Source organism: Hemiscyllium ocellatum, chromosome 19 (assembly GCF_020745735.1).
Source record: "Hemiscyllium ocellatum isolate sHemOce1 chromosome 19, sHemOce1.pat.X.cur, whole genome shotgun sequence".
In the NCBI taxonomy this organism is placed as follows: Eukaryota; Metazoa; Chordata; class Chondrichthyes; order Orectolobiformes; family Hemiscylliidae; genus Hemiscyllium; species Hemiscyllium ocellatum.
The window spans coordinates 54,410,742-54,438,706 of NC_083419.1; the positions used below are offsets into that span (position 1 = coordinate 54,410,742).

Genomic DNA, 27,965 nt, shown 5'->3' on the forward strand with positions numbered 1-27,965 from the left:
ACCGATGACCCATGCTAGCCTTGCATTAAAATTGAAATGTCAGGAGCACACGATTTCACTCTTCTGATTACAGCAGTTGTTAGTAATCACAAGGTGTCATGCTGATGAACGATTAGTATATATAAAAGAAAAGGCTGTTTTAATCATACATTTGTACTTATTCTGATTTCAGATGTAATCCACTACATGTCACGCCCAATTTAGGTTTGATTGCTTTTCTTTGTTTTGTAACAAACCTGTTATTGCCATCTTATTTTTTTAAGGTGGAACTCTAAAGGGCAGGAGGTTAAAAACTCTGGATCCTTCCTTTTTATGCAGTGGTTCCTGACCCCAGAAATGGGTCAGCCAAGTAAGCAAAACAAGCGTAAAGCCTGAATATCTGCCTCATCAGCCTATACCTTCTTACGCCCCAGTTTCATGTATTTTTACTTCTTTAAGTCTGTGCTTCCCATCATATTCCATACTGTTTTTGAGGGCAGAGATGTCTGTACCTGGGCCTGTCTCTCAAACTGTCTTTTGAACTCTTCCACTATCTTTTTTTAAATCATGGTTTTGATTACCTCTCCTAACTCTGCCACAATTTCTTGAAATTTGTTTCTCTCTCTTTATTTGTGAAGTTGTTTTTCTAGTACTTGTGATATTGAAGGTGATGTAGAATTAATGGAAGACTTGAAGTAGTTGATGAAAGTGTCTCTTGTAAAGAAGGTTGCAAAATTCTACAATGCAACTTTAACCCACAGCATCTAAGCAGAACCTCCCCGTGTCTGTGTGGGTTTCCTCTGGGTGCTCTGGTTTCCTCCCACAGTCCAAAAATGCAGGTCAGGGAATTGGCCATGCTAAATTGCCCCTAGTGTTAGGTGAAGGGGTAAATGTAAGGGAATGGGTCTGGGTACGTTGTGCTTTGGTGGGTCGGTGGGGACTTGTTCGGCCGAAGGGCCTGTTTCCACACTAAGTAATCTAATCTAAAGGAAAAACCTCATGTAGGTCTAAGTGACGTGTGCTGTGACAAGTAGTCTGGAAAGTCCTATCGCAAAGTCGGAGGCAACTTGCATCTCTTTTGCAATGGCTGTATGGCAAGGCCAGATTCTCACTAGGCATCGATGAGTTTTCAATCGAGGGGAAATATAACTTATTAAGTATTTCATTCATACCACAACTTGCCTCATTAATACCCAGCTTCCCATTTACTAAACACACTGAACAAGCTCGATGTCAAGAGTTCTCAACACCGAAGTCAGAGTGGAATCCTTGCAACTTCAGCACACTGCTGGCTGTGAGATGATGGCTCTGTGTTGTTCATCACCAAATAGCATCTCGGGGCACCGTCCATGGTCATCAGCCAATCTGCATCTCTATGGACTTTAGTAATTGACATTAACCAAGTCCACGTGACCATTAATGACACCTTTCTGATTCTCTTGGCCACTCAGGAAGTGCAAAGGTATGTTGCAGGCCACATCAAAAACTCGCATTACAAGGCTGCGGCAAGGACGCTTTAATGCGGAGACCGACCCCTCCCCCTCTACCTCCCCGGATTAGAGCAGGCCACAGTTTGGGGCTGTTCACTTATTCTTCTGGTGCTTGCTCACTTAGTGCTTAGCTGCATGTGCACAGCATTCCTGCCTTGCCTTGCAGTGTCAATTCGCCCAGTCACAATAACCGAGCAGTTTACTTGCTGGTCAGCAGTCCTCACTCACTTAATGAGGTGTACGTCTTGCTGTGTGCTGTGTCAATATAACATTCCCTCCATATGCAGACAGCTTGTGTGGTAAGCATAGTGCAAGTGCAGCTAGCAGGCAGCCTTGTCTCAACATCTTTGGCGAATTGTCCTCACTAAAGACCATGGAAGTACCTGTTAACACCATAAGGCAGAGGGGCCTCCTGCATCTGGTCAGGGGGTTGTCCACAGTCAACAGCACCCTGGCTTCAAGTGGGGATGGAATCAGTGTGTGCCCACACCAGCCATGGTTATCTCTCATACACCAGGGGCAGGTGGGAAAGTTGAAGAGGCTTCCGCAGAAAGGTTGGGGTGGGAACATGAGACAGCACAAAGCCTGAGGTTTATGGGAACAACAATCGAGAAAAAAATCTCACCAGCACATCAGGGGGAGGTCAGAATCCATTTGCCAAAGAGCGCTCACAATCATCTTCCAGCTTTCTAGTAATCAGAATGACGCATGGGATAGCAATTGCAGCCACACCTGGAATGTTCAGGGTAAGTGACTTTACTGGTGAGGGAGGGGGCTACAGGTGCGACAGGTGTGAGGTATTTTGAAGGGAAACGCCATTACACACAGACCTGTGCCCCATAAGGACACCGACCTGCAGGGCTTCCTAAAAGCTAGTGATCCTAATGCTTCCTGTGTGCCATTCACCACCTCCTGCCCCAGACACTACAGATCAATTCATTCATACCAATACCTTTTATACACCATCACCAGGGAAATTATAGGGGATCTTACATGGTGCCGACAGGACAGACAAACGCATGTTTATAAAAATGCCAATTCATGCTCAGCAGAGGGTTCTTAGAATCCTAGAAATGTACAGCACAGAAACAGACCCTTCCTTCAAACTTGTCCATGCTGACCGCAGATATCTTAAATTAATTTAATCCCATTTACCAGCATTTGGCTTATATCCCTTTAAATGCCCCGATTGACACACCCATTCGGATGCCCAGCCTTCATGACTTCCTCTGGCAGCTCATTCCATACACACACCATCCCCTGTGTGAAAACCTTGCCCCTTTAGTCCCTTTTAAATATTTACCCCCTCACCTTAAACCTATGCCCTCTAGTTTTGGACTCCTGTGCCCTGGGGAAAAGACCTTGGCTATTCACCCCTCAGGATTTTATAAACTTCTATTCAGAACTTCAGAAAAGGTTGACCAGGATGTAGCTGGGACTGGAGGGTACATAGAACATAGAAAAATACAGCGCAGTACAGACCCTTTGGCCCTCGATGTTGCGCCGATCCAAGCCCACCTAACCTACACTAGCCCACTATCCTCCATATGCCTATCCAATGCCCGTTTAAATGCCCATAAAGAGGGAGAGTCTACCACTGTTACTGGCAGGGCATTCCATGAACTCAAAACTCGCTGAGTAAAGAATCTACCCCTAACATCTGTCCTACACCTACCACCCCTTAATTTAAGGCTATGCCCCCTCGTATTAGCTGACTCCATACGTGGAAAAAGGTTCTTATGGTCAACCCTATCTAAACCCCTAATCATCTTGTACACCTCTATCAAGTCACCCCTAAACCTACCTTCCTTTTCTCCAATAAAAACAGTCCCAAGTGCCTCAGCCTTTCCTCATACGATCTTCCTACCAAGCCAGGCAACACCCTGGTAAACCTCCTCTGCCTCCATATAGTATGGCGACCAAAACTGCGCACAATACTCCAGATGCAGCCGCACCAGTCTTATACAACTGCAACATGACCTCAGGACTCCGAAACTCAATTCCTCTACCAATAAAAGCAGTACGCCATATGCCTTCTTCACAGCACTATTTACCTGGCTGGCAACTTTCAGAGATCTGTGTACATGGACACCAAGATCCCTCTGCTCATCCACACTACCAAGTATCCAACCATTAGTCCAGTATCCCATCTTCTTGTTACTCTTACCAAATTGTATCACTTCACACTTACCTACATTGAACTCCATTGGCCACTTTCTGCCCAGCTCTGCAGCTTATCTATATCCCGCTGTAACCTGCCACATCCTTCCTCACTGTCAACAACTCCACCGACTTTTGTATCATCCGCAAACTTGCTCACCCAACCTTCTAGCCCCTCCTCCAGGTCATTTATGAAAATGACAAACAGCAATAGTCCCAAAAGAGATCCTTGCGGAACACCGCTAGTAGCTGCACTCCAAGATGAACCTTTACCATCAACTACTACCCTCTGTCTTCTTCCAGCCAGCCAATTCCTAATCCAAACCTCCAACACGCCCTCAATGCCATACCTCCGTATTTTTTGCAGTAGCCTACTATGGGGAACCTTATCAAACGCCTTACTAAAATCCATATACACCACATCTACCGCTTCACCCTTGTCCACCTCCTTAGTCACCTCAACGAATTCAATAAGGTTTGTGAGGCACAACCTGCCCTTCACAAAACCATGCTGACTATCCAGATGTTCATAAATCTTATCCCTTACAATTCTCTCTAAGACTTTGCCCACAACAGAAGTGAGACTCACTGGTCTATAGTTACTAGGGTTATCCCTACTCCCCTTCTTGAACAAGGGAACCACATTTGCTATCCTCCAGTCTTCTGGCACTATTCCTGTGGACAATGAGGACATAAAAATCAAGCCAATGGCTCTGCAATCTCCTCCCTTGCTTCCCAGAGAATTCTAGGATAAATGCCATCAGGTCCAGGGGATTTATCTATTTTCACCCTTTCCAGAATTTCCAACACTTCTTCCCTACATACCTCAAAGCCATCCATTCTAATTAATTGTGACTCAACATTCACATCGGCAACAATGTCCTGTTCCTGAGTGAATACTGACAAAAAGTATTCATTCAGTGTCTCCCCAATCTCTTCAGCCTCCACACGCAACTTCCCACTACTATCCTTGACTGGACCTATTCCTACCCTAGTCATTCTTTTATTCCTGGCATACCTATAGAAAGCTTTTGGGTTTTCCCTAATCCTACCAACCAAGGACTTTTCATGTTCCCTCCTTGTTGCTCTTAGCTCTCTTTAGATCCTTCCTGGCTACCTTATAACTCCTCTCAATTGCCCCAATTGAACCTTCACGCCTCACCTTTACATAGGCTGCCCTCTTCCCTTTAACAAGGGATTCCAATTCCTTTTTAAACCACGGCTCCCTCACATGACCCTTTCCTCCCTGCCAGACAGGTACATACTTAACAAGGACACTCAATAGTTGCTCCTTGAACAAGGTCCACATATCAATTGCGCCCTTCCCTTGAAGCCTACTTTTCCAAGCCACGCATCCTAAGTCATGCCTCTCCGCATCATAATTTCCCTGCCCCCAGCTATAACTCTTGTCCTGCAGTGCACACTTATCCCTCTCCATCACTAGAGTAAAAGTCACCAAATTGTGGTCACTGTCCCCAAAGTGCTAACCTACCTCCAATTCTAACACCTGGCCTGGTTACCCAGAACCAAATCCAGTATGGCCTCACCTCTTGTTGGCCTGTCTACATATTGTGTCAGGAAACCCTCTTGCACACATTGGACAAACACCGACCTAACGTATTCGAGCTATAGCTTTCCCAGTCAATATCTGGAAAGTTAAAGTCCCCCATAACAACCACCCTATTACTTTCACTCTTCTCCTGAATCATCCTCGCAATCCTTTCTTCTACTTCTCTAGGACTATTAGGAGGCCTGTAGAAAACTCCTAACAGGGTGACCTCACCTTTTCCTATTTCTAACCTCAGCCCAAACTACCTCTGATGGTGAGTCTTCATCCATCGTTCTTTCCACCGCTGTAATACTATCTTTGACAAGCAATGCCACACCTCCCCCTCTTTTACCCCCACCTCTGACCCTACTAAAACATTTTAAACCCTGGAACCTGCAGCAGCCAATCCTGTCCCTGTTCTAAAAAGTTTCCTGATGAAGGGCTTATGCCCGAAACGTCGAATTTCCTATTCCTTGGATGCTGCCTGACCTGCTGCGTTTTTCCAGCAACACATTTTCAGCTCTGATCTCCAGCATCTGCAGACCTCACTTTCTCCTGTCCCTGTTCTACCCATGTCTCCGTAATAGCCACAAGGTTTAGTTACAAGGGGAGGCTGATAGACTGGGACTCTTTTTACTGGAACATGCCAGGTTGAATGGTGACTTTATAGAGGTTTATACAATCATGAGGGGTATAGATAAGGTGAATAGCAAAGGTCTATTCCCCAGGGCGGGGGGAGTTCAAAACTAGGGGGCATATTTTTAAGGTGAGAGGTGAAAGATTTAAAAGGGGCAATTTTGTTCACCTACAAGGTTGGTTCATATGTGGAATGAACCATCAGCGGAATTGGTAGGTGAAGGTGCAGATATGACAGTCAAAAGACTTTTGGATAAGTACATGAATAGGAAGGGTTTGGAGAGATATGGGCCAAATGCAGGGAAGTGGAACTAGTTTAGTTTGGGAAACTTGGTTGGCGAGTTGGACTGAAGGGTCTGTTTCCATGCTGTATGAGACCGTCTTACTAAAGCACCCTCAGTAGATTTTCGTCTTTTCCTCATTCCCACTTGTTATGGACCAGGCCAGAACCCCTCAAAAAGGGCAGCATCGACACACACTACATCCTGTAGTACCTGCTTCCTCACTTTGGCTGACAGGAGATCCACTGGCCCTGGAGGTTTGGTTGGGTGACCCCTGGCCATTTGTATCTGCATAGTCCTGACATGGTGAGGGTCTTGTTGCCTCAGACAAGCGAGCCCTCATGAGCCTCCAAATGTTGGAGAGGTGAGGCAGAATGTGGTGCAGGGCCTGGCCACCTCCAGGTCTATCCTGAGGTGACTGTTCCAAGGGACTGCACATGATCCCTCATCTGCCTAGATGCCTCCTGGCATCATCCTGCATCACTGCGAGCTACAGCCAACTGGAGTGTCATAGAATCACAGAAGTCTACAAAAGGCTCTTCAAAGTTCCAGTCAAAATCAATTGCTGAAATCTTCTCCCATTTTCCAGCATTTGGCCAGTAGCTTTTTATGTGTTGCCATCATAACTATGTATCCAAATACTTTCTAAATGTTATGAAGATTCCTGCCTCTACCACCCTTACGAACAGTGAGTTCTAGAGAACAGCAACCCTTTGGGTGAAAAATATCTTCCACGCAACCTCTCTATATCTCTTGCCCCTTTATCTTAACTCTATGCCTCCTGGTGATTAATTCCTCCATCAAGCGGAAAGGTTTCTTCCTGTTTACCCTATCTATGTGTTGGCAGAATGCAGGTGAGTGGCATTTGTGGGGATGGAAGTGGTGGTGAACACGGCAGTAGAGGGGGTGGAAGTTGATTAACATGTGACGTCAGTGATGACGTCGGGAGCGGAAGTGATGTCACGTGTGGTGCATGAGGAATCGTGAGGGACGGAGATGGCCATGATGGGGGCGGAAGTGATATCATTGATCACTGTGAGGATATGGTAGCTGTACCAGCCACACGGCTAATGGCGTCCGAGCAGTTCCAAAGGCCGGGGGAATCTTCTGGAATGTGTGAGGAGCGCTGGTTATGGAGGTGGGTGTATAAAAGTTTGTTGTACTTACAATTTTTGATGTTTGAGATGGTGTTGAAATACTGTTTGTTGAGCGTTTGAATTCTTCTTGGAATATAGTACAGAGTGGGTCCTTTCCAGTTCTGGGAGAGTGTGGCCCTCAGCTGAGGCAGGGCTTAACTTTGGAGAGGTTAGATGCCGGCACATGGCTGCAAGTGTGGAGCGGAGGATCCTGAAGGAGAACCGTTGCTGGTGGTTTTGAATCTGTAGTCTGTACTGGCTATTCTGTTTGATTCCGAACTGCGCTGGGTTGAATGTAGTCTGGAGTCCATGTGGGATCAGTTGGTTATGGAGGCAGGCACTGAGAAAGCAAATGTGGCTGTGGTAGTGAGTCTGTTTCAGTACATGGCTGAAGAGCTCCAGGGCAGAGGAGATGACCTGGTGGTTGCAGTGAGAGAGAGACTCACTGAGATTCTTGTGGAGAGGGGAGGAGAACTTCTTCAAGGTAGGCATTCCATTCACCTATTTTACTCTTTGCTACCTTCTCCCCAGCTACCCCCCATTTACCTGGAGGCTTCCTGCCTCTATTCCTGATGAAGAAGGGCTTTTGCCCGAAACGTCAATTTTCCTGCTCCTTGGATGCTGCCTGACCTGCTGTGCTTTTCCATCACCACTCTCTGACCTAAACTCCTCACTTTTGCCTATATTCTCATGTAGTCCAAGGCTATCCTCCTCAACTATTTACCACCCGACCAATTTTCCTATCATCTGTGAATTCCTGATCAGTCCTCCCACATTTCAAGCTAAATCATTTATAACTCCCATAATCATCAAGAGCCCCAACGGTCACCGGTTTCCAGCCACAAAAACATCCCTTGACCAACATCCTCTGCTTCCTGTCACTCAGCCATTTTTGGACCCAATTAGCCAAATGTCCTTGGATTCCCTGGGCTCTACCTTTGCTACCAGTCTCCCATGCAGCACCTGCTCAAACACCTTGCTGAAGTCCAAGTAGATTATAACAATACATTGCCCTCATCTGCGCACCTGGTCAACTCTTCAAAACATTCAATCAACTTGGTCAGGTATGACTTCCCCTTAATAAAACCATTCTTGATTAATCCCTGCCTCTCAAAACGCAGATCAATTCTGTCCCTCAGAATTGCATCCAATAGTTTCCCCACAACTGAGGTTACTCTAAATAAAACCTGAAAGAACTGCAGCTGCTGTAAATCAGAAACAATAACAGAAATTGCTGGAAAAACTCAGCAGGTCTGGCAGCATCTCTGGAGAGAAATCAGTTACTATTTCTGGTCATGTGATTTTTTTTCCTCAGAACTGAGGTTAGATTGACTGCCCTGTATTTGCCAGCTTTATCCATTCCTGTCTTCTTGAATAATGGCCACTTTGGCTATCCTTCAGTCCTCTGGCATCTCTCCTGTTGCCAGAGAGGAATTACAAATTATTGCCAGCACCCCTGTTATTTCTTCCATTGCTTCACACAACAGCCTGGGATATGTTTCATATGTCACTAGTGATTTATCTATATGGAAGGCCATTCAGAATCTCTTGTCTGTCTGTGCAAATTCCTTTAATGATATCGCAGTCCTTTTCCCTGACTTCTATAATCACATCATCCCCTGGCACTCGGAGGGCTGCCAGAGACCGAGTACCTGAACAACCCCAGGCAGGAGAGGACCCATTGCTGTTTGCAATCAGAGACTTCATCCAAATGCGCAATGGAGGAACACGAGCAGCAGTGTGGGAGGCATTGCCCAAAGGTTCCTGGTCCCCCTTTTGCCATGCCTTCTATCCTGATCACCAATAGCTGGGGCAATGGAATGCATGTGTCTGTATCTCTCCAGCAGACCCTGAAGGAGTTGGACCTGGCTCTCCAGCGCAGCTGCCAACCTATACATGGAAGCAGCCAGATCGTTATACTCCTGCAGCCTCTGGGCAAAGCCTCCCATACTGCTGCTCCTGTTGCTCCATTGTGCATTTGGATGAAGTCTCTGATGACCAACCGCGGTGAGTCCTCTCCTGCCTGGAGTTGACCAACTACTTGGTTTCTGGCAGCTGTCTGAGTGCCAGGGGCCTGGGAAGATTCTTCCTTAGCCAACTATGGAGCAGTCACAGTGAGGTGCTCACTATCTCCTGTCCTACCTAACTTCCTAGCACTAATGTTCCCACTGAGGTGACAGTGTCTCGACTGATGGAGGAGGGGTGCGGGGTGGTGGGAAGGGAGTTACTGGAGCCAGTTTTGCTGATGCTTCCCCTCATTACTTGGTATCGTCATCCTCCGAGTTCAGGGAGATGGTTTCTGAAGGGAGTTGACCGTTTCTCTGCGGCGTTAGTGGACATCCTGCTGATACTTGCAAAAACAAGGAAGAGAAGGCATTATGGCCAATGATTAGAAGTGATGCGCAATGAGCGAGTCAGAGCCCGGTTACAGTGAGAGTCACTGTTGAATAAAGAGTGAGACTTATTCGGTTGGTGGGAAATATGTATCTCAGCATCCCAATAGCTCTTTATATGCATAAACTGGGATTCTCTCCTCATGGGGAGCTGAATATTGTGCACTTTTCACCAGTTCAGGCCCTTTAAGCCCAATTGTTATTTTTTTTTTCCGTTATTCATTCACGGGATGACAGCATCACTGGCCTGGCAGTATTTATTGCCCATCCCTAAACACCCAGAGGGCAGTTAAGTGTCAACCACTTTGCTGTGAGTCAGGAGTCACATTCAGGCCAGACCAGGTAAGGATAGCAGTTTCTTTCCCTAAACGACATTACTGAACCAGAAGGGTTTTTCTGACATTCAACAATGGATTCATGGCCATCATTTGGCTCTTGGTTCCAGTCGTTATTGAATTCGTTATTAGGCGGCACGGTGGCACAGTGGTTAGCACTGCTGCCTCACAGCGCCAGGGACCTGGGTTCAATTCCCGCCTCAGGCGACTGTCTGTGTGGAGTTTGCATGTTCTCCCCGTGTGTGCGTGGGTTTCCTCCGGGTGCTCCGGTTTCCTCCCACAGTCCAAAGATGTGCGGGTCAGGTGAATTGGCCATGCTAAATTGCCCGTAGTGTTAGGTAAGGGGTATGGGTGGGTTGCGCTTTGGCGGGTCGGTGTGGACTTGTTGGGCCGAAGGGCCTGTTTCCACACTGTAAGTAATCTAATCTAATCAAACTCAACCAGCGTGTTGTGGCAGGATTTGAACCTGGGTCCCCAGAACATTAACTGGGTCTCTGGGTTAACAGCCCAGCGATAATACCATGGGGCATTGCCTCCACCTCGGGGCTGTGAGGGAAAGGGAAGGATTAATTGAGCTACAAGTGAGTAGCACTGCTGTTAGTGCTGGTGCAGGTGGGTACAAGATGGTGAGGTGTCCCAGGTGAGTGAGTAGGCAGTGCAGAGTCTTGTAGGGTTCGTGGTATAGGAGTTTGGGGAGGTTGGAGGTGTTGGGTTGAGAGCAAATGAGGGAAGATGTTGCAGACCACAGTGAGAGTGGCAGGGCATGTGACTTGATGGGAAGTGGGTGCAAGAGCAGAATGGGTCGTAGTCAAGAGAACAGTAATGGCAGAGTGAAGAAAGGAATTTACTTCCTTGTGGCACTGTTGACTTTCTTACCATTTGAGACCTGGCTCTGATCTGCATGGCAACCTTAAACTAGGATTCCCCAGTCCTCTGGAAAGAGATCATCTCTCGTATGCATTATATTCTCTACCAGGACACCTCCCAATCTCAGTCGGAGACCTGTGGTGCCATTTCCCCCTCTCCAACATATTCAGTTACAGTCTATCAATAAGTGGAGCAGTATTGGAATGCCAGTGCTCATTTAGCAGCACTGTGGCACAGGCTTCAGGATGCTGGTCTTTTGGTAGATGAGTGGTGAGTTGTTGTGGGAATGCTGATGGGGATAAGATTGGTACCTGAATGCATGCCATTAGGTCGTTAATGAGCCATTTTTGGTAAGAGTCATGTTTGCTGGGCCTCCTGGCAATCACTGCCCGTTCGCTCCATCCATTTCATTTCTTTTTTTCTCTTTTTTTTGTGCATGTGTTTTTTAAAAACGTTTTTACTGCCTGTCCTTGGGCAGCCTTGGATTGAAAGCCAGTTAGACTGCTGGCCTCAACATGGATTTGAACTCGCAATCTCAGTGTTTATTCGACTCTCGTCCTCCAGGTGAAGCCTGGTGCGGTCTGTGTTGGAGGCGCTGTTATTCTGAACTTTTTATCTTCTATTTTTTAAAATTCATTTATGGATTTCTTATTTCTTTACTTTTCTAATGTTTTTCCCCTAAGAATTTGTACTTCAGAATCTGTATCTTGGTACCTAAGATGGCATTGTAAGTGGCAACTTGTAAACTCATGTGAGTACATGTGACGATAAAGCTAATTCTTGTAATTCCTTTTAAAAAATACTCGAAGCAAGTTCCAGTTAGCCTTCTGACTTGGGGGCATAATTGTGATCTTTGAGCTGAGCTGACATTCATAAGCTTCACAGTCTGTTTTAGCTTTATTTAGCTTTTACAGATGTGTAGTCCTTCATGTTAGCATGCATCACTATTTTGGAATTCAGATAAAATTGAAAAATAGCCTGGCCATATCTGATATAAAGAGGTAGGTTGCATAATCATTTTCTGTGTGTTTTTTAGATGTCTCCATAATTTGTCTGATATTTGGCAAGCTAATGAGTCTTCATAGATCTGAGAAGTGTTTATCCATCTGGTTGGATTTTAGTCCTTCATTCACAATTTTACACTTTTTTCATTAAACCTCTCTGTGCTGTCAAGAATGTGCATCACCCTTCTCAACTTGTACTCTACATTCATTAAGAAAGTCTGTCTGGATTACATGAAATTCAAATGCAAGATCGATGGGAAATTGCTAACTAGTTCAGTGGGCTTCCGGTGATTATTGATTACAGGACAATAAAATTAGAATTTCACCAGCCATGTTCAAGTCTTCTGGTATTCTAACGAGAACTGAGAAACCTTCAGTGTCACTCTTGTTAGCTTGAGTTCAGAATAAATAAATTGTTCTTGTCTTAGTAAATCCCATTCCTTGATGTAATTTCTCATTTGGATAATGGCTGTGGTTAGAAGTGATCGAAATAGTTTAAACTATTTTCAGGGACAAAGTTTAATGATAGAGGGAACTATTTCTGAGATTGAACAGTAACAATAGTCATTGAAAAAGAATCTCAAAGTTCACAAAGTTTCTAAAGAATTTGATCAACAGGTTTTGTTCCTGTTAAAGTTGAAGATTTTAGCTAATTATTATAAACCAATTATTCCCCTAACTGACTTTTGTGGTATAGATCATTAGGTTTAATTTCAACAGTATTGTTGAATCACTGTGACCTTCAATACAGCTTGTCAGCAGACACTAACATGGCTCCTTCTGATAAGTGGTGCCATCGCAAACCACCTACCTTCTCTTGGAGTTTGATAGACATAGACATAGACAATGTATTAACAGCATTCTTTTCTCTCCGATCATTAAACTTGCTGAAAGCTTGTCTGTGTTTTGCTTATTCTCCTAGGTAAACAGATTCTTTTCTCCCACTTCATTTTTTGAACAATTACATATTGTCTGTAGACGTCAATTCTCTCGTGAGCTTATTTGTTTCAGCCTGAGTACACTACAGTTATACGGTTTGTATTATTTAAACATTCCTCCAATGAAGGGAACGTGAATAATCAAAATGATGCGATGAATGAGACGTTCACTGGCCAGTTAAAATTTTTACAGTAATTATCTGAGTGCAAATAGAGTTAAGGTTTATAAAGATCAAAGTAGAATGCAGTGTGAAACGTAATTGTCTCTGAGTTGGTGTTAACATGAAAAATGCATTGAAATAATCAGAATTTTCACTATTCAAGCAAGATACAGCTCCATAGATCAAACAATAAACATCCATTTACCACCTAGTGATCATGATTAAAAAGCCAGTTTGCCAAATGTATTGTATTGTAAGGCTGAATTTCTCCAGAAAAACTCCCACAATTTTCCCCACGACAATACAGGCAATGGGAGCCAGTTGACAAGATCAGAAAAATTAGATTTTGTAATGTTGGTTTTCCACTCGAGAGTAGAAGGACATTATAAACATATTGCTGGCGAGCACTGACAGATCTATTTACATGCATTTTAATCTCATTTGTACTTAATCTTTATTCGTTTATTCACAATTTCCTATTCTGGCAGGTGGTGGAGAGAAACTAGATTGGGGCAGTCCCCAAAATGGAACACTGTATGTGTGTCTGCTCCAGCTCACCACTTGCCCCTTCATGCCTCCATCTTGGTCAGCAGTTGCAACCACTTGAAAGATATGCTCCACATATCAAAACCTTTCATTAAAATGTGCTGCTGCCACCAGGCTGTGGATGCAAACACATCATGTTGGCTTCAAGCTTCTCCTATCCCTCTCCTACAGCCTGGAATTAAATATGTTGACCCCTCTCCTGTTTATCATGTGTAAATATCAAAGACAATGATTTCAATGCACTTGTTTTTGTGTATTTTCTTGCCCTCAACCTTGCTATCTCTGAATCCATAAATGCTCTATCTTAACAATTAATGATTATGTTGCCAAAAAAACCTTTAAGTGGTGAGAGGTAATATGGTAAATTGTTCATTTGTTTTAAAGGGAGAGAGTTCGGCCTGAAGTCAGGGTGTTATGGTTGAAGGATTGAAAAGACCTAGATGCTAATGTTAATAAATTACTGAAGATTAACATGTATATGCAGCAAGTAGCTAGTAAGGTTAATAGTATTACAAGTGGATTTGAGCACAGGAGTAGTTATGTATCAAACCTTGTTTAAATGGTGCCTGTAATGCAGTTTTGGTCTTCTCACCTTTAAGAAAGATATTATTCCTGTAGGGAGAGTGCAACAAAAGTCCAACAGCTCTATGAGGTGAGATTAGGAAATGAAGGCCTGTGTTCTCTACAGTTTTGAAGAATGAGAGGTGACCTCATTGTAACCTACAAAATACGTCCAAGGCCAGACACGAGAGAGCTGAGATTGTATTGAAAGCGCAGCAGGTCAGGCAGCATCCAAGAAGCAGGAGAATCTACTTTTCGGGTATGAGCCCTTCTTGAGGAATGAGGAAAGTGTGCCAAGTGGGCTAAGATAAAGGGTAGGGAGGAGGGACTTGGGGGAGGGGTGGTGGAAATGCGATAGGTGGAAGGAGGTTAAGGTGAGGGTGATAGGCCGGAGTGGGAGTGGGGGCGGAGAGGTCAGGAAGAAAATTGCAGGTTAGGAAGGCGGTGCTGAGTTTGAGGGTTGGGACTGAGATAAGGTGGGGGGAGGGGAAATGAGAAAACTGGAGAAATCTGAGTTCATCCCTTGTGGTTGGAGGGTTCGTAGTCGGAAGACGAGGTGCTTTTCCTCCAGCCGTCGTGTTGCTATGGTCTGGCGATGGAGGAGTCCAAGGACCTGCATGTCCTTGGTGGATTGGGAGGGGGAGTTGAAGTGTTGCACCACAGAGTGGTTGGGTTGATCGGTCCGGGTGTCCCAGAGTTGTTCTCTGAAATGTTCCGCAAGTAGGCGGCCTGTCTCCCCAATATAGAGGAGGCCACATCGGTTGCAGCGGATGCAGTAAATGATATGTGTGGAGGTGCAGGTGAATTTGTGGTGGATATAGAAGGATCACTTGGGGCCTTGGAGGGAAGTAAGGAGGGAGGTGTGGGTGCAAGTTTTGTATTTCTTGCGGTTGCAGGGGAAGGTGCCGGGAGTGGAGGTTAGGTTGGTGGGGGGTGTGGACCTGACGAGGGAGTCAAGGAGGAAGTGGTCTTTTCGGAAAGCTTCAGACAACACTTCTGGGCCACCCGGACCAACCAACCCAACCACTTTGTGGCTTAACACTTCAACTCCCCCTCCCACACCACCAAGGACATGCAGGTCCTTGGACTCCTCCATCACCAGACCATAGCAACACGACGGCTAGAGGAAGAGCGCCTCATCTTCCGCCTAGGAACCCTCCAGCCACAAGGGATGAAATCAGATTTCTCCAGTTTCCTCATTTCCCCTCCCCCTACCTTGTCTCAGTCCCAACTCTCGAACTCAGCACCATCTTCTTAACCTGCAATCTTCTTCCTGACCTCTCTGCGCCCATCCCCCACTCCGGCTATCATCCTCTCTTTAACCTCCTTCCACCTATTGCATTTCCAACCCCCCTCCCCCAAGTCCCTCCTCCCTACCTTTAATCTTAACTTGTTTGGCACACTCTCCTCATTCCTGAAGAAGGGCTCATGCCCGAAACGTCGATTCTCCTGCTCCTTGGCTGCTGCCTGACCTGCTGCGCTTTTCCAGTAACACATTTTCAGCTCTGATCTCCAGCATCTGCAGTCCTCACTTTCTCCCAGACAGGAGAGATGCAAGTAAGACTTTTCTTCTGATTTACGAGTCTAGAACTAGGGGACACAATTTCAAAATAAAGAGAGGAAGCCATTTAAGACTGGGTTGAAGAGAAACATTTTAATCAAGGATAGTGTATGTTTGGTCCCTGGTTGTTTGATGTGGGCTTTTCCAATTGAAGGAAATATTTCAGCAACTATGAAAAGAGGACATTAAGTGGTCATCAGTGGACAATGTAAGCATTTTGGTCAACCCATTAGTGAGTGAATAGGTTGTGCAAAGCTAATTTTTAAAATTCATTCATGGGATGTGGGTGTCACTGACTAAGCCAACATTAACTATCGAGTGCTAATTGCTTAGAAGGCAGTTATGGTGCTCATGTTGCAACAATATTATCTGTTGTGGAATATTAGCAAAAATGATAATTATATAAATCCTAAGGAGGAAGCTATTGATCGAGATGAGGTGTAAATTAGAATTCTGTAGTCGTCCAATAGCAGCATCCCTGCAACTCGGCTCGAAAAAAGTCACCTTGCATCATTTAGTTGCAATTAAAAATGTTCAGTACAGCAGGTATAAGATGAAGGTCTTTGCACAGTTATTGTGGGATTAGCCCTGTTCCTGCGTTTATGTTCTTCAGGAAATACCGAAATGGGTTGGGGGCAGGGAAAAGTTGTGGAGGACGAGGGCGAGGTTTTTAACTTCAGCCCAAATTGGTCCACGGTGATTGGCACACCCATTACAACCATCAAGAACCATGGCTGGGAGGCCCAAAGCTGTATTCAGATAGATTGGTGTGGAATGTATTGATTCACTCAGCTCCTGACCTCATTATAGTCTTGGTTCAAAAATGGCCAAAAGTGTTGAATTCCAGAGGTGAGGTGAGGGTATAGACTTTTACATCAAGGCCACAATCGACTGCGTGTGCCATCAAGGAGCTCTAGTAAAACTAGAATTAGTGCGTATCAAGGGGCAAACTCTCCACGAGTTAGATTCATACCCGATACATTGGAAGATGGTTGTGGTTGTTGGGGGTCAGTCATCTCAGCTTCAGTACATCTCTGCAGGAGTTCCTCAGGGTAGTGTCCTTGGCCCAACCATCTCCAGCTGCTTAATCAATAACTTTCCCTCCATCATAAGATTAGAAGTGGGATGTTCATTGGTGATTGTGCAATGTTTAGCACCATTCACAATTCCTCAGGTACTGCAGCAGTCCATGTTCAAATGGAACAAAACCTGGACAATATGCAAGCTTGGACTGAGAACTTTCAAGTGACATTTGCACCACATAAATGCCAGTTAATGACCATCTCCAGTAAGAGACAATCTAACTACCAACTCTTGACATTAAATGGTGTTTACTGAATCCTCCATATCCACATCCTTGGCATTACCATTGACCAGAAATTCAACTGAACTCACCACATAAACACAATGGCTACAAGAGCAGCTCAGAGGCTAGGAATACTGCGGCGAGTAACTCACCTCCTGACTTCCAAAAGTCTGTCCATCATCTACAGGGCACTATACTTCCCGCTTGCCTGAATGGTACTGCTCCAACAGCATTCAAGAAGCTAGAACTCTCAAGGACAACTGAGTCCGCTTGATTGACACCATTTCCACTAGTATCTACTCCTTCCACCGCTGACACTTAGTACACACTGCTGCTTCTATCAAAAGTTGCCCTCCAGAAATTCGCCAAAGCTCCTTAGATAGCATCTTCCAAACTCACGAACACTTGCTTCTAAAAGGACAAGGGCAGCAGGTACACCACCTGCAAGTTTCCCTCCAAGCCACTCATGATCCTGACTTGGAAATATATCACTGTCCCTTCATTGCCACTGGGTCAAAATCCTGGAATTCCCTGCCTAATGTAGACTGAAGTGGTTCAAGAAAACAGCTCATCACTACCTTCTCAAGCTAACTTAAGGATGGGTCATAACTGCTGGCCAGCCAGAGCTGTCTATGTTCCATAACTGAATAAAAGGAAGTAGCATGAATTGTAGAGTATTCTAATTACAGCATGTATTCAGACACCTCTGTCTAATTCATCCGTGCAGACCAGATATCGTCGATTTAGTCCTATTTGCCAGCATTTGGCCAATTTCCCTGTAAACCTTTCCTATTCATGTACCCATCCAAATACTTCCACCACCACCACCTCTGGCTGCTTGTTCTATGCACACACCACCCTCTCTGAAAAGATTGCACCTCGGGTCCCTTTCAAATCTGTTCCCTCTCATCTTAAACCTATGCCCTCTAATTTTTGTTCCCCATCCCTGATAAAAAGACTTTGAATGTTCACCCTATCCATGCCCCCCATGATATTATAAACCTCTATAAGGTCACCCCTCAGCCTCAGACATTCTGGGGAAGAAAGCCTCAGCCTATTCAGTCTCTCGCTATAGCTCCAACCCTGCAGTTTCAGCAACACCCTTGTAAAGCTTTTCTGAACCTTTTCAAATTTAACAATATTTTTCCTACAGCAGGAGACCAGAATTTAATGCAGTGTTCTAAAAGGAGCTTCACCAGCATCTTGTAGAGCCATAACATGAAATCCTCGATGCATTGACCAATAAAGGCAAGTGTGTGGATGCCTTCTTCATCACTTGTCTGCTGCAACTCTACTTTCAAGGAACTACGCACTTGCACCCCTAGGTCTCTTTGTCTGCAACACTCCCCAGGGCCCTACCATTAAGTGTATTTGCCCTGGTTTGTCTTACCAAAATGCAACACTTCACCTTTATCTAAATTAAACACTTATCTGCCACTCATCGGCCCATTGGTCAAGGAGTGATCAAGGTCCTGTTGTACTCTAAGGTGATGTTCTTCGCTGTCTACTACATCTTTATTTTGGTGTCATCTGCAAATGTACAAACCATAACCAACTATATTCACATGTAAATCATTTATACTTGTTATGAAGATGTGGGCGTGCTGTACCTTTTAAGAGAATTAAAAACTAGCAGAACTACCTGACACACCAAGTGTTCTGATAAGATGCGATGTAACATGTGGTCCAGCAACTAGGGTAGCTGGTTGCCTGGAGACAAAAACAAATTTGAATTAGGCCAGTCAGTTTAAATTATACCCAAAACAAATGTTCTCCCCGTGTCTGCGTGGGTTTCCTCTGGGTACTGTGGTTTCCTCCCACAGTCCAAAGTTGTGCAGGTCAGGTGAATTGGCCATGCTAAATTGCCCATAGTGTTCGATGCATTAGTCAGAGGGAAATGGGTCTGGGTGGATGACTCTTTGGAAGATCGGTGTGGACTTGTTGGGCTAAAGGGCCTGTTTCCACACTATAGGGAACCTCATCTAATCTAATCAAAAACCAAACTCCAATCCAGTTTGAATTTAGTATATTGACAATATTAAAAGCCAATGACATAATCCGATGCTTTGGGGGTATAAGACCGGGGAAAATGAATACTTGGTGGAGAACTGCCAAAAGACCAACAGGTGTAGGCTGCTAGTTAGAACTCACTGTGAGGTACCTGCCTCGAGAAGGAGTTTGCACAGAGAAAAACATAACACTGACCTGGAGAGCAAATCTACGGAGGAAGCTATAAAAAGAAGATTCAACTGCTGGCTGGTTTTGAAATTTGAATTTTTGGTAAATTGTAATCGGGTGTTTTATCAGACTAGTATTGTAGAAGGGGATGGTAAAAGATAGGTTAGAGAAGGGAGTTGGATGTAGTTATTATTTCATTATTCTCTCTTATACTTTAAGAAATAAACTTGTTAATTTTTACTTTAAATAGTGGCCTTTGGGATAGTTCTTGGCCTCTCAAATTTTCACAGATTCCTGCATGGGGTAAATCTTTTCTGTGCTACACATTTAAATTGGGGGGTTACCCCTGTTTTAATATACTGATGACAAAAATCAGTGGGATCCAGCACCAATCCATGCAGCACACTGCTGGTCACAGGCCTCCAGTCCAATAAACATCCCTCTACTTCTGCCCTCTGTCTCCTACCTTCAAGCCAATTTTGTATCCAGTTGGCTAGCTCCCCCTGGATTTCATGTGATCAAACCTTGTTAGCCACTCTACCATGCGGAACCTGGTTGAACGCGTTGCTGAAGTCCATATAGACAATGTCTATCATTCTGCCTTTTTCAATCGTCTTTGTCACCTCTTCAAATAACTCAGTCAAGTAAATGAGGTATGATTTCCCACTCACAAAACCATTTTGACTATCCCTAATCAGTCCTTGTCTTTCCAAATATGTGTAAATCTGTCTCTCAAAATCACTTCCAACAACTTACCCACCACTGAAGTCAGGTTCACTGATCTTTTCCTTCCCACCTTTCTTAAATATTGGCACCACATTAGATGCCCTCCAGTCGTCTTCTCATCTGTGGCTATCAATGATTCAAATATCACAGCAAGGGGCGCAGCAATCTCCTCCCTAGCTTCCCACACAGTTCTGGGATACATCAGATCATGTCCCAGGGATTTGCCTAATTTTATGCACTTTCAGACCTCCAGCACCTCCTCTTCTGTAATATGGACACTTTTCAAGACATCGCTATTTATTTTCCCAGTTTCCTAGTTTGTATGTCCTTCTCCAGAGTAAGTATACTGACTTGAAATATTTGTTTAGTATCTCATCCATCTCCTGTGGTTCCACACATAGACAGCCTCATTGATTTTTAAGGGGCCCTATTCTCTACCTGTTACTTTTTTGTCCTTAATATATTATTGGAATCTCTTTGAATTCTCCTTAATGCTATTTGCCAAAGCCACCTCATGTCTCTTTTTTGCCCTCCTGATTTGTTTGAATTATTTTAAAGGCTATTGAATAGAACTTGGCTTTGGAATTTTACAATTGTCCATTCGACCTGGAACTGCTGACCTCAATAATGACATTGGCACCGAAAGAGACTTGTATTCCAATTAATTTTCTTTCTACCAGAATTGAAAGATAGTGTTCTGGTGCATTGTGTCACCTACTTTCTTTTCTGGTACATTTAAGGTTATAAAATAAGTCTCTAATAGTAGAGATAGCAATGAAAAGATAAATATTATTATTCAGTTGACAATTGGACAAAATACTAAATGCACTTTTAGCAAAATTATTATAGAATTTCATTTTGAATTGTGTAAAGGATTTTAATTTTCCGTGAATAAATTGCTACGCAGCTTCTGTACTGTAAGTGTGTTGTGCAGCAACTTTCAACAATTGACCTCTGATGCTGAATGTAGGTTCATGATAATTTAATCAATTAAAACATGTAGAGAGTCTTTTCAATCTAAATAGTAGAAGGGTTCTGAGAAATATGGAGAGAAATTCAGTGCTGTTAAGCGATGTTGGTCACATGTGCATCTTCACTATCCAAATTCAAATCTTGCTTCATACAAAGATGAACAGATGTCCATTCTAAGTCATAGGTTTATGTTGTTAATATTTACTTTAACCGGTTAAAGATCATTTAATTTTATGGTGGTCTGCCCCAATTCTTATCAGTGGCTGTCACTTTCTAAACCCCATTTGACTTTGAATGTTTTGTTAATGCTAACTTCTTGTTTTGTACAAGGCTTGCTTACAGATTCCTACTGATACTAACTTCTAGGGATAAATGGTTCACTTGGGAATTTGCTGACTGCTACAGAAGAATAACTGTTTATCCTTTACATCTTACTCCCTCTAACAAGAGCTATAATAACCTTCTTCGATACCACCTTTCATACCTAATTTTGCTGTTCTGCTTATTTATTTGATTAAATCAGAACCACTCTTAAAAGGCCTCGGATGTAAAGAAAGGTTTGGACTTCAAAACATATTTGGAAAGGACAAACAATAATGCCTTGATTCTGGTTAAAAAGTCCTTCATTCAACTTAATCAACTTGTGCTTTCTTTTAATATAGGTGTTAGTCTTGGGAAATAAGAGAGACCTTCCTAATGCGTTGGATGAGAAACAGCTAATTGAAAAAATGTAAGCCTTTGTTTTTTTCTTTTCAGAATATTTTGAAATACAGAGTATTAGTGATGATAAATTGATTAGATTTGCATAGGAATAATCTCATACATTCCTTACAGAGAGACTAGAATTTTCCATTTTGGCAGATTTCAGGGATATCTTGGTCAGGACAAAAGTTCTATCCCTGTAGATTTTTCTGGGGTCAAGCCATATATTTTAAATAAGATTCCTAGTCTCCAAAAAAGTTTTTAAAAATTTAATCTTTTTCTTCTAATCAACCTGTTCAGAGATATTATTACACCTCCCAGTCCAGGGCTAGGGACATTACCACTGTGCCACAAGAGGGTGTCTGGTCTCCATTGGGCACTGTGTCTCCTGATATCTTCATGTCACTGAATGTGTTGCAGATAGTCCATTTTAAATTGAAATCAAGTCTAATTATGCAGCAAATCAAGTCTATGTAAACAAAGCACCACAGCAAGTAATCTTCTGGGTGACAGAAGAAAAACTTTATTGAACTATAGTAAATAGAACTTAAAACTGAAATAGTACCAATGTATACTGATAAAAGCAGGATCATCTCTTCAACAAAGTACATGTATGAACAATGAGAATATACACAAAATAATTTCCTTTTTTTAGCAATGTTGCCCCCAGGCTTGATCAATAGAACAATGTCCCAGTCTCAACTATCCTAGTTGTGTAGAATGATGTCACAATATTCTTGGGGAGTGCATTGGGATTTAGATTGAGCTTAGTTGAAGAGAGCCTTGGGATCTGTCATAGTGCAGAGTGTTGGGCAGTATGCAGGTTGGACACACAAAGATATAATCAGAATTTTAAAAATCCTAACAAGGCAAGCAGTCCGAGAGCATAGTTCCCATAGAAAGTCTGGACCTTAATATCCATGGCAGCAGTCTGTCCAATTTTTTTTCCAAAATAACCTTAATGGATTATCTCACACTTGTGTGACTTAGAAGGCATTATAGCTGGTATTGAAGTACATTTTCCTGGATTTATACTGCATACCTTTATTCTTAGGAATCTATCTGCTATCCAGGATCGAGAAATCTGTTGTTATTCAGTGTCCTGCAAAGAGAAGGATAACATCGGTAAGTGCATCTGGTTCTATTTAGCTTTGTATTTCGCATTGAATTCAAACTTCAGCACCATAGACAGCTCTGGCTAGGATAATGGTCCCTCAAACAGGATCACAGTTGTAATTAAAGATACATTCGTTCTTAACTGTTAAACCCATCCGATACTGGATTATTTAGAAAAGACAGGTTAACCTCTGCTTTTATGCTTCACTTCCTCCATTGATAATTCATTAAACTTCTCTGTTTTTATACTTATCTACAAGTGTGAGGAGCTCATGGATTTCACAATGTTTGTGGTAATATGTTCAATTATCATTGGTGCCTTAACTTCTGTCCACTTTGCCACCAGGTTGAGCCTCTGTCAAGGTGCTGCTTCATCTGACTCTAGTCCCGAACCCATACCCTTCACTAATTTCTCCAATATCTTCCTTAATGCCTGTATTCCTTCATGCCATCTCCAGCTCATTCTGGTTAAACATAGGGAGACCTGAACAATAATGGTTCTTGTATCAAGTGCCACACTTCTTCCTTTGAATTCCTGCTTCCTCACTTTTGTTTTCTTAGTACTCTGTCAGAAAGACTGCTCAGTTCATTATATTTCCTGTCTCTGACCTTGCATCAACACAACTGCTAGTAAAACTATAATCTAGATCTTGGTTACCTCAACATTCCATTATGCCATTTTTCTCTTAGCCATTCTTCTGTTATTTAGCTTCTGGAAATGTTGCCATGTCCAAACCGTTCCTGCCCATGTTCTCATCTATATTAGGTCGTTTAAGCTTATCACCATAGTTCTTGATTATCCTCATTGCCTCTTGATCCTCACAACTGTAATTTAAAACCTTGCTGCTCCCCTAAACCTTTTTATTTATACTGACCCTTTTTGTGCATTTCCCTTCACTGCACCATTGACAGCTATATCTTCAGCCATCTAAGTGCCATGTGTCTCTAGTTCCTCCCGTAAAACTCTCCATCTCTGTCTGTCTGGCTGGCTCTCTGTCTCTGTCTCTGTCTCTGTCTCTGTCTCTCTCTCTCTTTCCCCCCACCCCTAAAGACAATCCCTACAACCCACCTCTATAACAAATCTCTTGATCACTCTTTGTAATTTCCCCTTCACCTTAGTATCACTTGTAGCTGATTACCTTTGGGAGGCATATTTGTAGCAATAGTGCTGTTTAAATGTTTGCTTTTGTTGCTCAATAATGATTTCCACATTAAATGTCAGCTAATTGTAGTGGTTAAGTATCAGTAAACATTTTCAAAAGCATATAATTAATGCAATGGCCAGGATTGTTGCATTTTATTCTATCTGTTTCCTAGCTTAATTTCCACTGATTCTGCTGTTTATAGGAAACGTGAAATACCATGTAATGCTTATGTTTGCCTTTCACTGTTACATTTTTAAGAGGAACTAACTTTTTAAAAAAACTGACATCTTTCCCCAACTTGTACTAAAATGAACAATTTGTTACAATGTTTGTAAATATTTCCTTTTGTCAGGATTATTCCTACATACATTTTCATAAAATCTTTCAACAGGCTGTAAAGTATTGAGAGGTTGTCTCAATGAAAATGGACACCAATTATAATCATGAGAAATAATCATGCAAAATATATAATTTAAAGCTTGAATCCTTTATTTTGCTCAGCCTGTGTGATGCAGGCTTGTATATATACATCTTTGCTTTTAGTAGTTTGAAGAAGGGCAGCTGTTTGCGCGGAGTTTGCACATTCTCCCTGTGTCTGCGTGGGTTTCCTCTGGGTGCTCCGGTTTCCTTCCACAATCCAAAGATGTGCAGATTAGGTGAATTGACCATGCTACATTGCCCATAGTGTTAGGTGCAGGGGTAAATGTAAGGGAATGGGTCTGGGTGGGTTGCTCTTCGGAGTGTCAGTGTGGACTTGTTGGGCTGAAGGACCTGTTTCCACACTGTAGGGAATCTAAGAATCTAAGGATTGAACTGAACCTAAGGAAAAAGCTCATAATTGAATCGCCAATATATTACATGTAATACCCAGCATTTCATTAATCAGTAACATTGCACAGAGACTTTTGTTTCTACCCTTTGAGTGAACAATGGTATTTTGAATAGGTACTTTACTTTTCTTCCTCTCTTTTTTTCTCCTTTTAAATTCTCTTTGACGTAGCCGTCCTTTCCTGACTGTGAGCAGGGCAGTGAGTAGCAGCAGTGTAATTGCCGAGTAGGAAATGTGAGAGTAGCCCTTTACTCTCTTGTATGGAATGATATAGTCATCTTGCTGTCCCATCCCCATCTTCAAAACAAAGACATAGCAAGCGAGAGAAACAGCAGCATCTGTGCAGAGAGAAACAGTGTTAACATTTCGAGCCCGATATGACTATTGTCTCAAAATGTATAAGCGTCAGAATATACTTTTTTTTTAGATTAGATTAGATTACTTACAGTGTGGAAACAGGCCCTTCGGCCCAACAAGTCCACACCGACCCTCAACCCACCCATTCCCCTACATTTACCCCTTTACCTAACGCTGTGGGCAATTTAGCATGGCCAATTCACCTGACATGCACATCTTTGGACTGTAGGAGGAAACCGGAGCACCCGGAGGAAACCCACGCAGACACGGGGAGAACATGCAAACTCCACACAGTCCTGAGGCGGGAATTGAACCTGGGTCTCTGGCGCTGTGAGGCAGCAGTGCTAACCACTGTGCCACCCACTGTTGGGAAATTGCTATTGTATCCTCTGAAATTATTTAGTTCTGCTCTTCCTGATATTGTTGTAAAAGCTACTGAGCTAGGCCTAAGATTTATATTATGTTGAAGTTAACAGCAGTGCACTGCTGCGCAACAGGATAAAGTGCCATTCCTTGTTGTCAATTGGATATTTGTGGTATTTTATGTTTAAATGCTGTGTTTACATTTTGATATGCCTGTGGAGGAAATAGCCACACAAAATCATGCCAATTTAAGCTGTCTTCTTTTTTGTTTCTTTCTCCTTTCCGATATTTCCCATGAATAGAATAAACCTGTTCAATTTTTGGACAGGACATTAAAGCTCCCTGCATCCAGTAGTAAACTAATTAAATGGAAACTTTGTAAAGCTTCAGTTGTTGTATTAATTCACTTGGGCTGAAGCCCATAACACTTGTGCAGCCTCAGCAAAGAGTAAAGGCCTCTTCAGTTCAGCGACTTGGTGCCTGAAATGAAATCCCGCTAGGCAACCAATGACAATGCTCAGCAAAGAGCAGTGAACAAGACGTTGGCTTTGAATGATCATATTCATAAATGGTTGGAAACGTTTTTGCCAAGTCATTGCATTTCATCTGAAAGGGGGAGAACATGACGTACAACAAGTATGGTGAATGACCTCTAAGAACAGCACTTCAATTTAGTGAACTGTGAGAATACAAAGACCAAACCACACAGAGACCTAAGTGAATGCTGAAATGCGTCAATAGATTTGCAGCATTGTATCTTAATCTGTAGTGTGTAGATTCTGCACATTCTAGCAATACTATTTAACTTGTTCAGACATGTTATGACACACCTTCAGAGCAGGTGAGACTTGAAGCCAGGTCTCTGGCCCTGAGGTAGGCAGACTACCACTGCAGCACAATGTGCAGCCTTTTCTGTATGTTCTAAAACGTCACTGAGGCATTTAGTAGAAATCTTAGAGTTAGATCTTAAGGTCATAGAAAGTTAAGTATGTTAATACAAAAGGAAATTACTGCAGATGCTGGAAGTCTGGAGTTAAAGCAGAAAATGTTGGATATACTCAGTAGACCAAACAGCATCTGTAAGGAAGACAGTTAACATTTTGGGTGGATGATGACCATTCATCAGACAAGGGAAAGATTGATTTATAACAGGTTTTGAGTAAGTAAAGTGGGCGAGAGGAATAGAAGAACAGAATGGAAAGTCTGTGACATACTGGGTGGCAAGGGAGGCAAATGACAAAATGTTTTGTGGGAGTGGGCAAAGAAATGGAAGGTGAACCGTCTGAATGAGGTTTGAATGGCTGGATGTCAACCATCTGAGTGCTGGAGGGATGATGATACCCAAAGATTGATGAAGCTGGCTATAGAGTTATCAAAAGGAAGATAAAAAGCTTTTGATTAAAATGCCAACTGAGGTGAACGATGGATTGAAATTGTGGGCCAGTCCAGCTTTGAGATTGAGAGAGTTTGACCTGCTTAAGAGAGTGCATGTACAGCATGTGGTGTTGACAGAGGATCTTCAGATACAGTGCGAACAGCAGTTCAAGGAATTCTGAATGTGTAGGAGATAACTGTGATTCTACTTCTTTCACTTGCTAAAAGCACAGATGTATCTATCTTAATAAAAACCACAAAGAGCTGCAGATGCTGTAAATCAGAACCAAAAACACAAATCGCTGGCAAAGTTTCATGTCAAGTTCTGAGGAAGGGTCACTCGATCTGAAACGTTAACTCTGATTTCTGTCCACAGGTGCTGCCAGACTTGCTGAGCTTTTCCAGCAATTTCTGATTTTGTTTCTACCTTTTGTTCAGTTCAGCTGAAGAATCATTATTAACCTGGCTAATTAACATCATTTCTTTCCTCTGTTTCTACCTGACCTCCTGAGTATTTCTACCTTCATAAGTTTATATTTCAAACTGAAGTATGATTTGTGCGTAGCACTGGCTGCATAGATGTGGGCATACTTTTGCAACTTGCATAAAGCCTTATATCCTGAGCACCAAGATATGTTACTGAGCTACTCAGCTAAAAGTCAGATTTAGTTCTTGTTGTGTCCTGAACTCAATGGCGTCAATAGGGGCAGTAGTTAGATGTCCCATTTTACTTTTGTACACACCAGTGTCAGGTAGTATTGAGGTATACAAGCTGTTGATTAGCCTGGCTAACAATCGCTTTCAGGGTGTGTGTGTCTGAACAAAATCCATTTAGGTCAAATATTAGGTGACTGTAAACGTCAATTTGAAGTTTTCTTCAGCAGCAGTGATCAGTTGTAGAAAACCAAGACTACAAAATTTGGGGGTGGGTTTGTTCAATTTAAAAGTAAATTATTAAGTTTTGATTTCTCTGGTTGGTTTTGGGAGAAAAAAAATACAAAACTGTGAGCAAAATACAATTGCTCATTTACAAAGTTGGATGTGATTATTACAAGGAATAGTATTCAACAAGAGAGTTGGGTTTCTGGTCTCCCTGGTTGTGTGGTCAGTAATCAACAAAAAGTCTTCAAAATCTTTATTGCCCTTTCTTCATTTTGTTGACATAAGTTGGTTTGTACTTTTCAAAAATTGTATTTTTCAGGATCTTATTTTAACATTTAGGGGGTAGATTTTCATCTTAGGTAGCGTCTGAAAACAAACATCTTTTCATAGGTCATCCATCAGACTCCTTGCCCCATAT

At 42.9% G+C, this 27,965-nt stretch overlaps 1 protein-coding gene across 1 annotated transcript in view; it reads left to right on the forward strand.

The window, feature by feature from the left end:
- LOC132824766 (ADP-ribosylation factor-like protein 8B-A) overlaps positions 1 to 27,965 on the forward strand; it is a 90,741-nt gene that overhangs the window by 55,153 nt on the left and 7,623 nt on the right. Inside the window, exons 5-6 of the mRNA XM_060839481.1 lie at positions 21,442 to 21,509; positions 22,536 to 22,606. Of these exons, the coding sequence (XP_060695464.1) occupies positions 21,442 to 21,509; positions 22,536 to 22,606 (139 nt within the window). The remainder of the gene's footprint in view (positions 1 to 21,441; positions 21,510 to 22,535; positions 22,607 to 27,965) is intronic.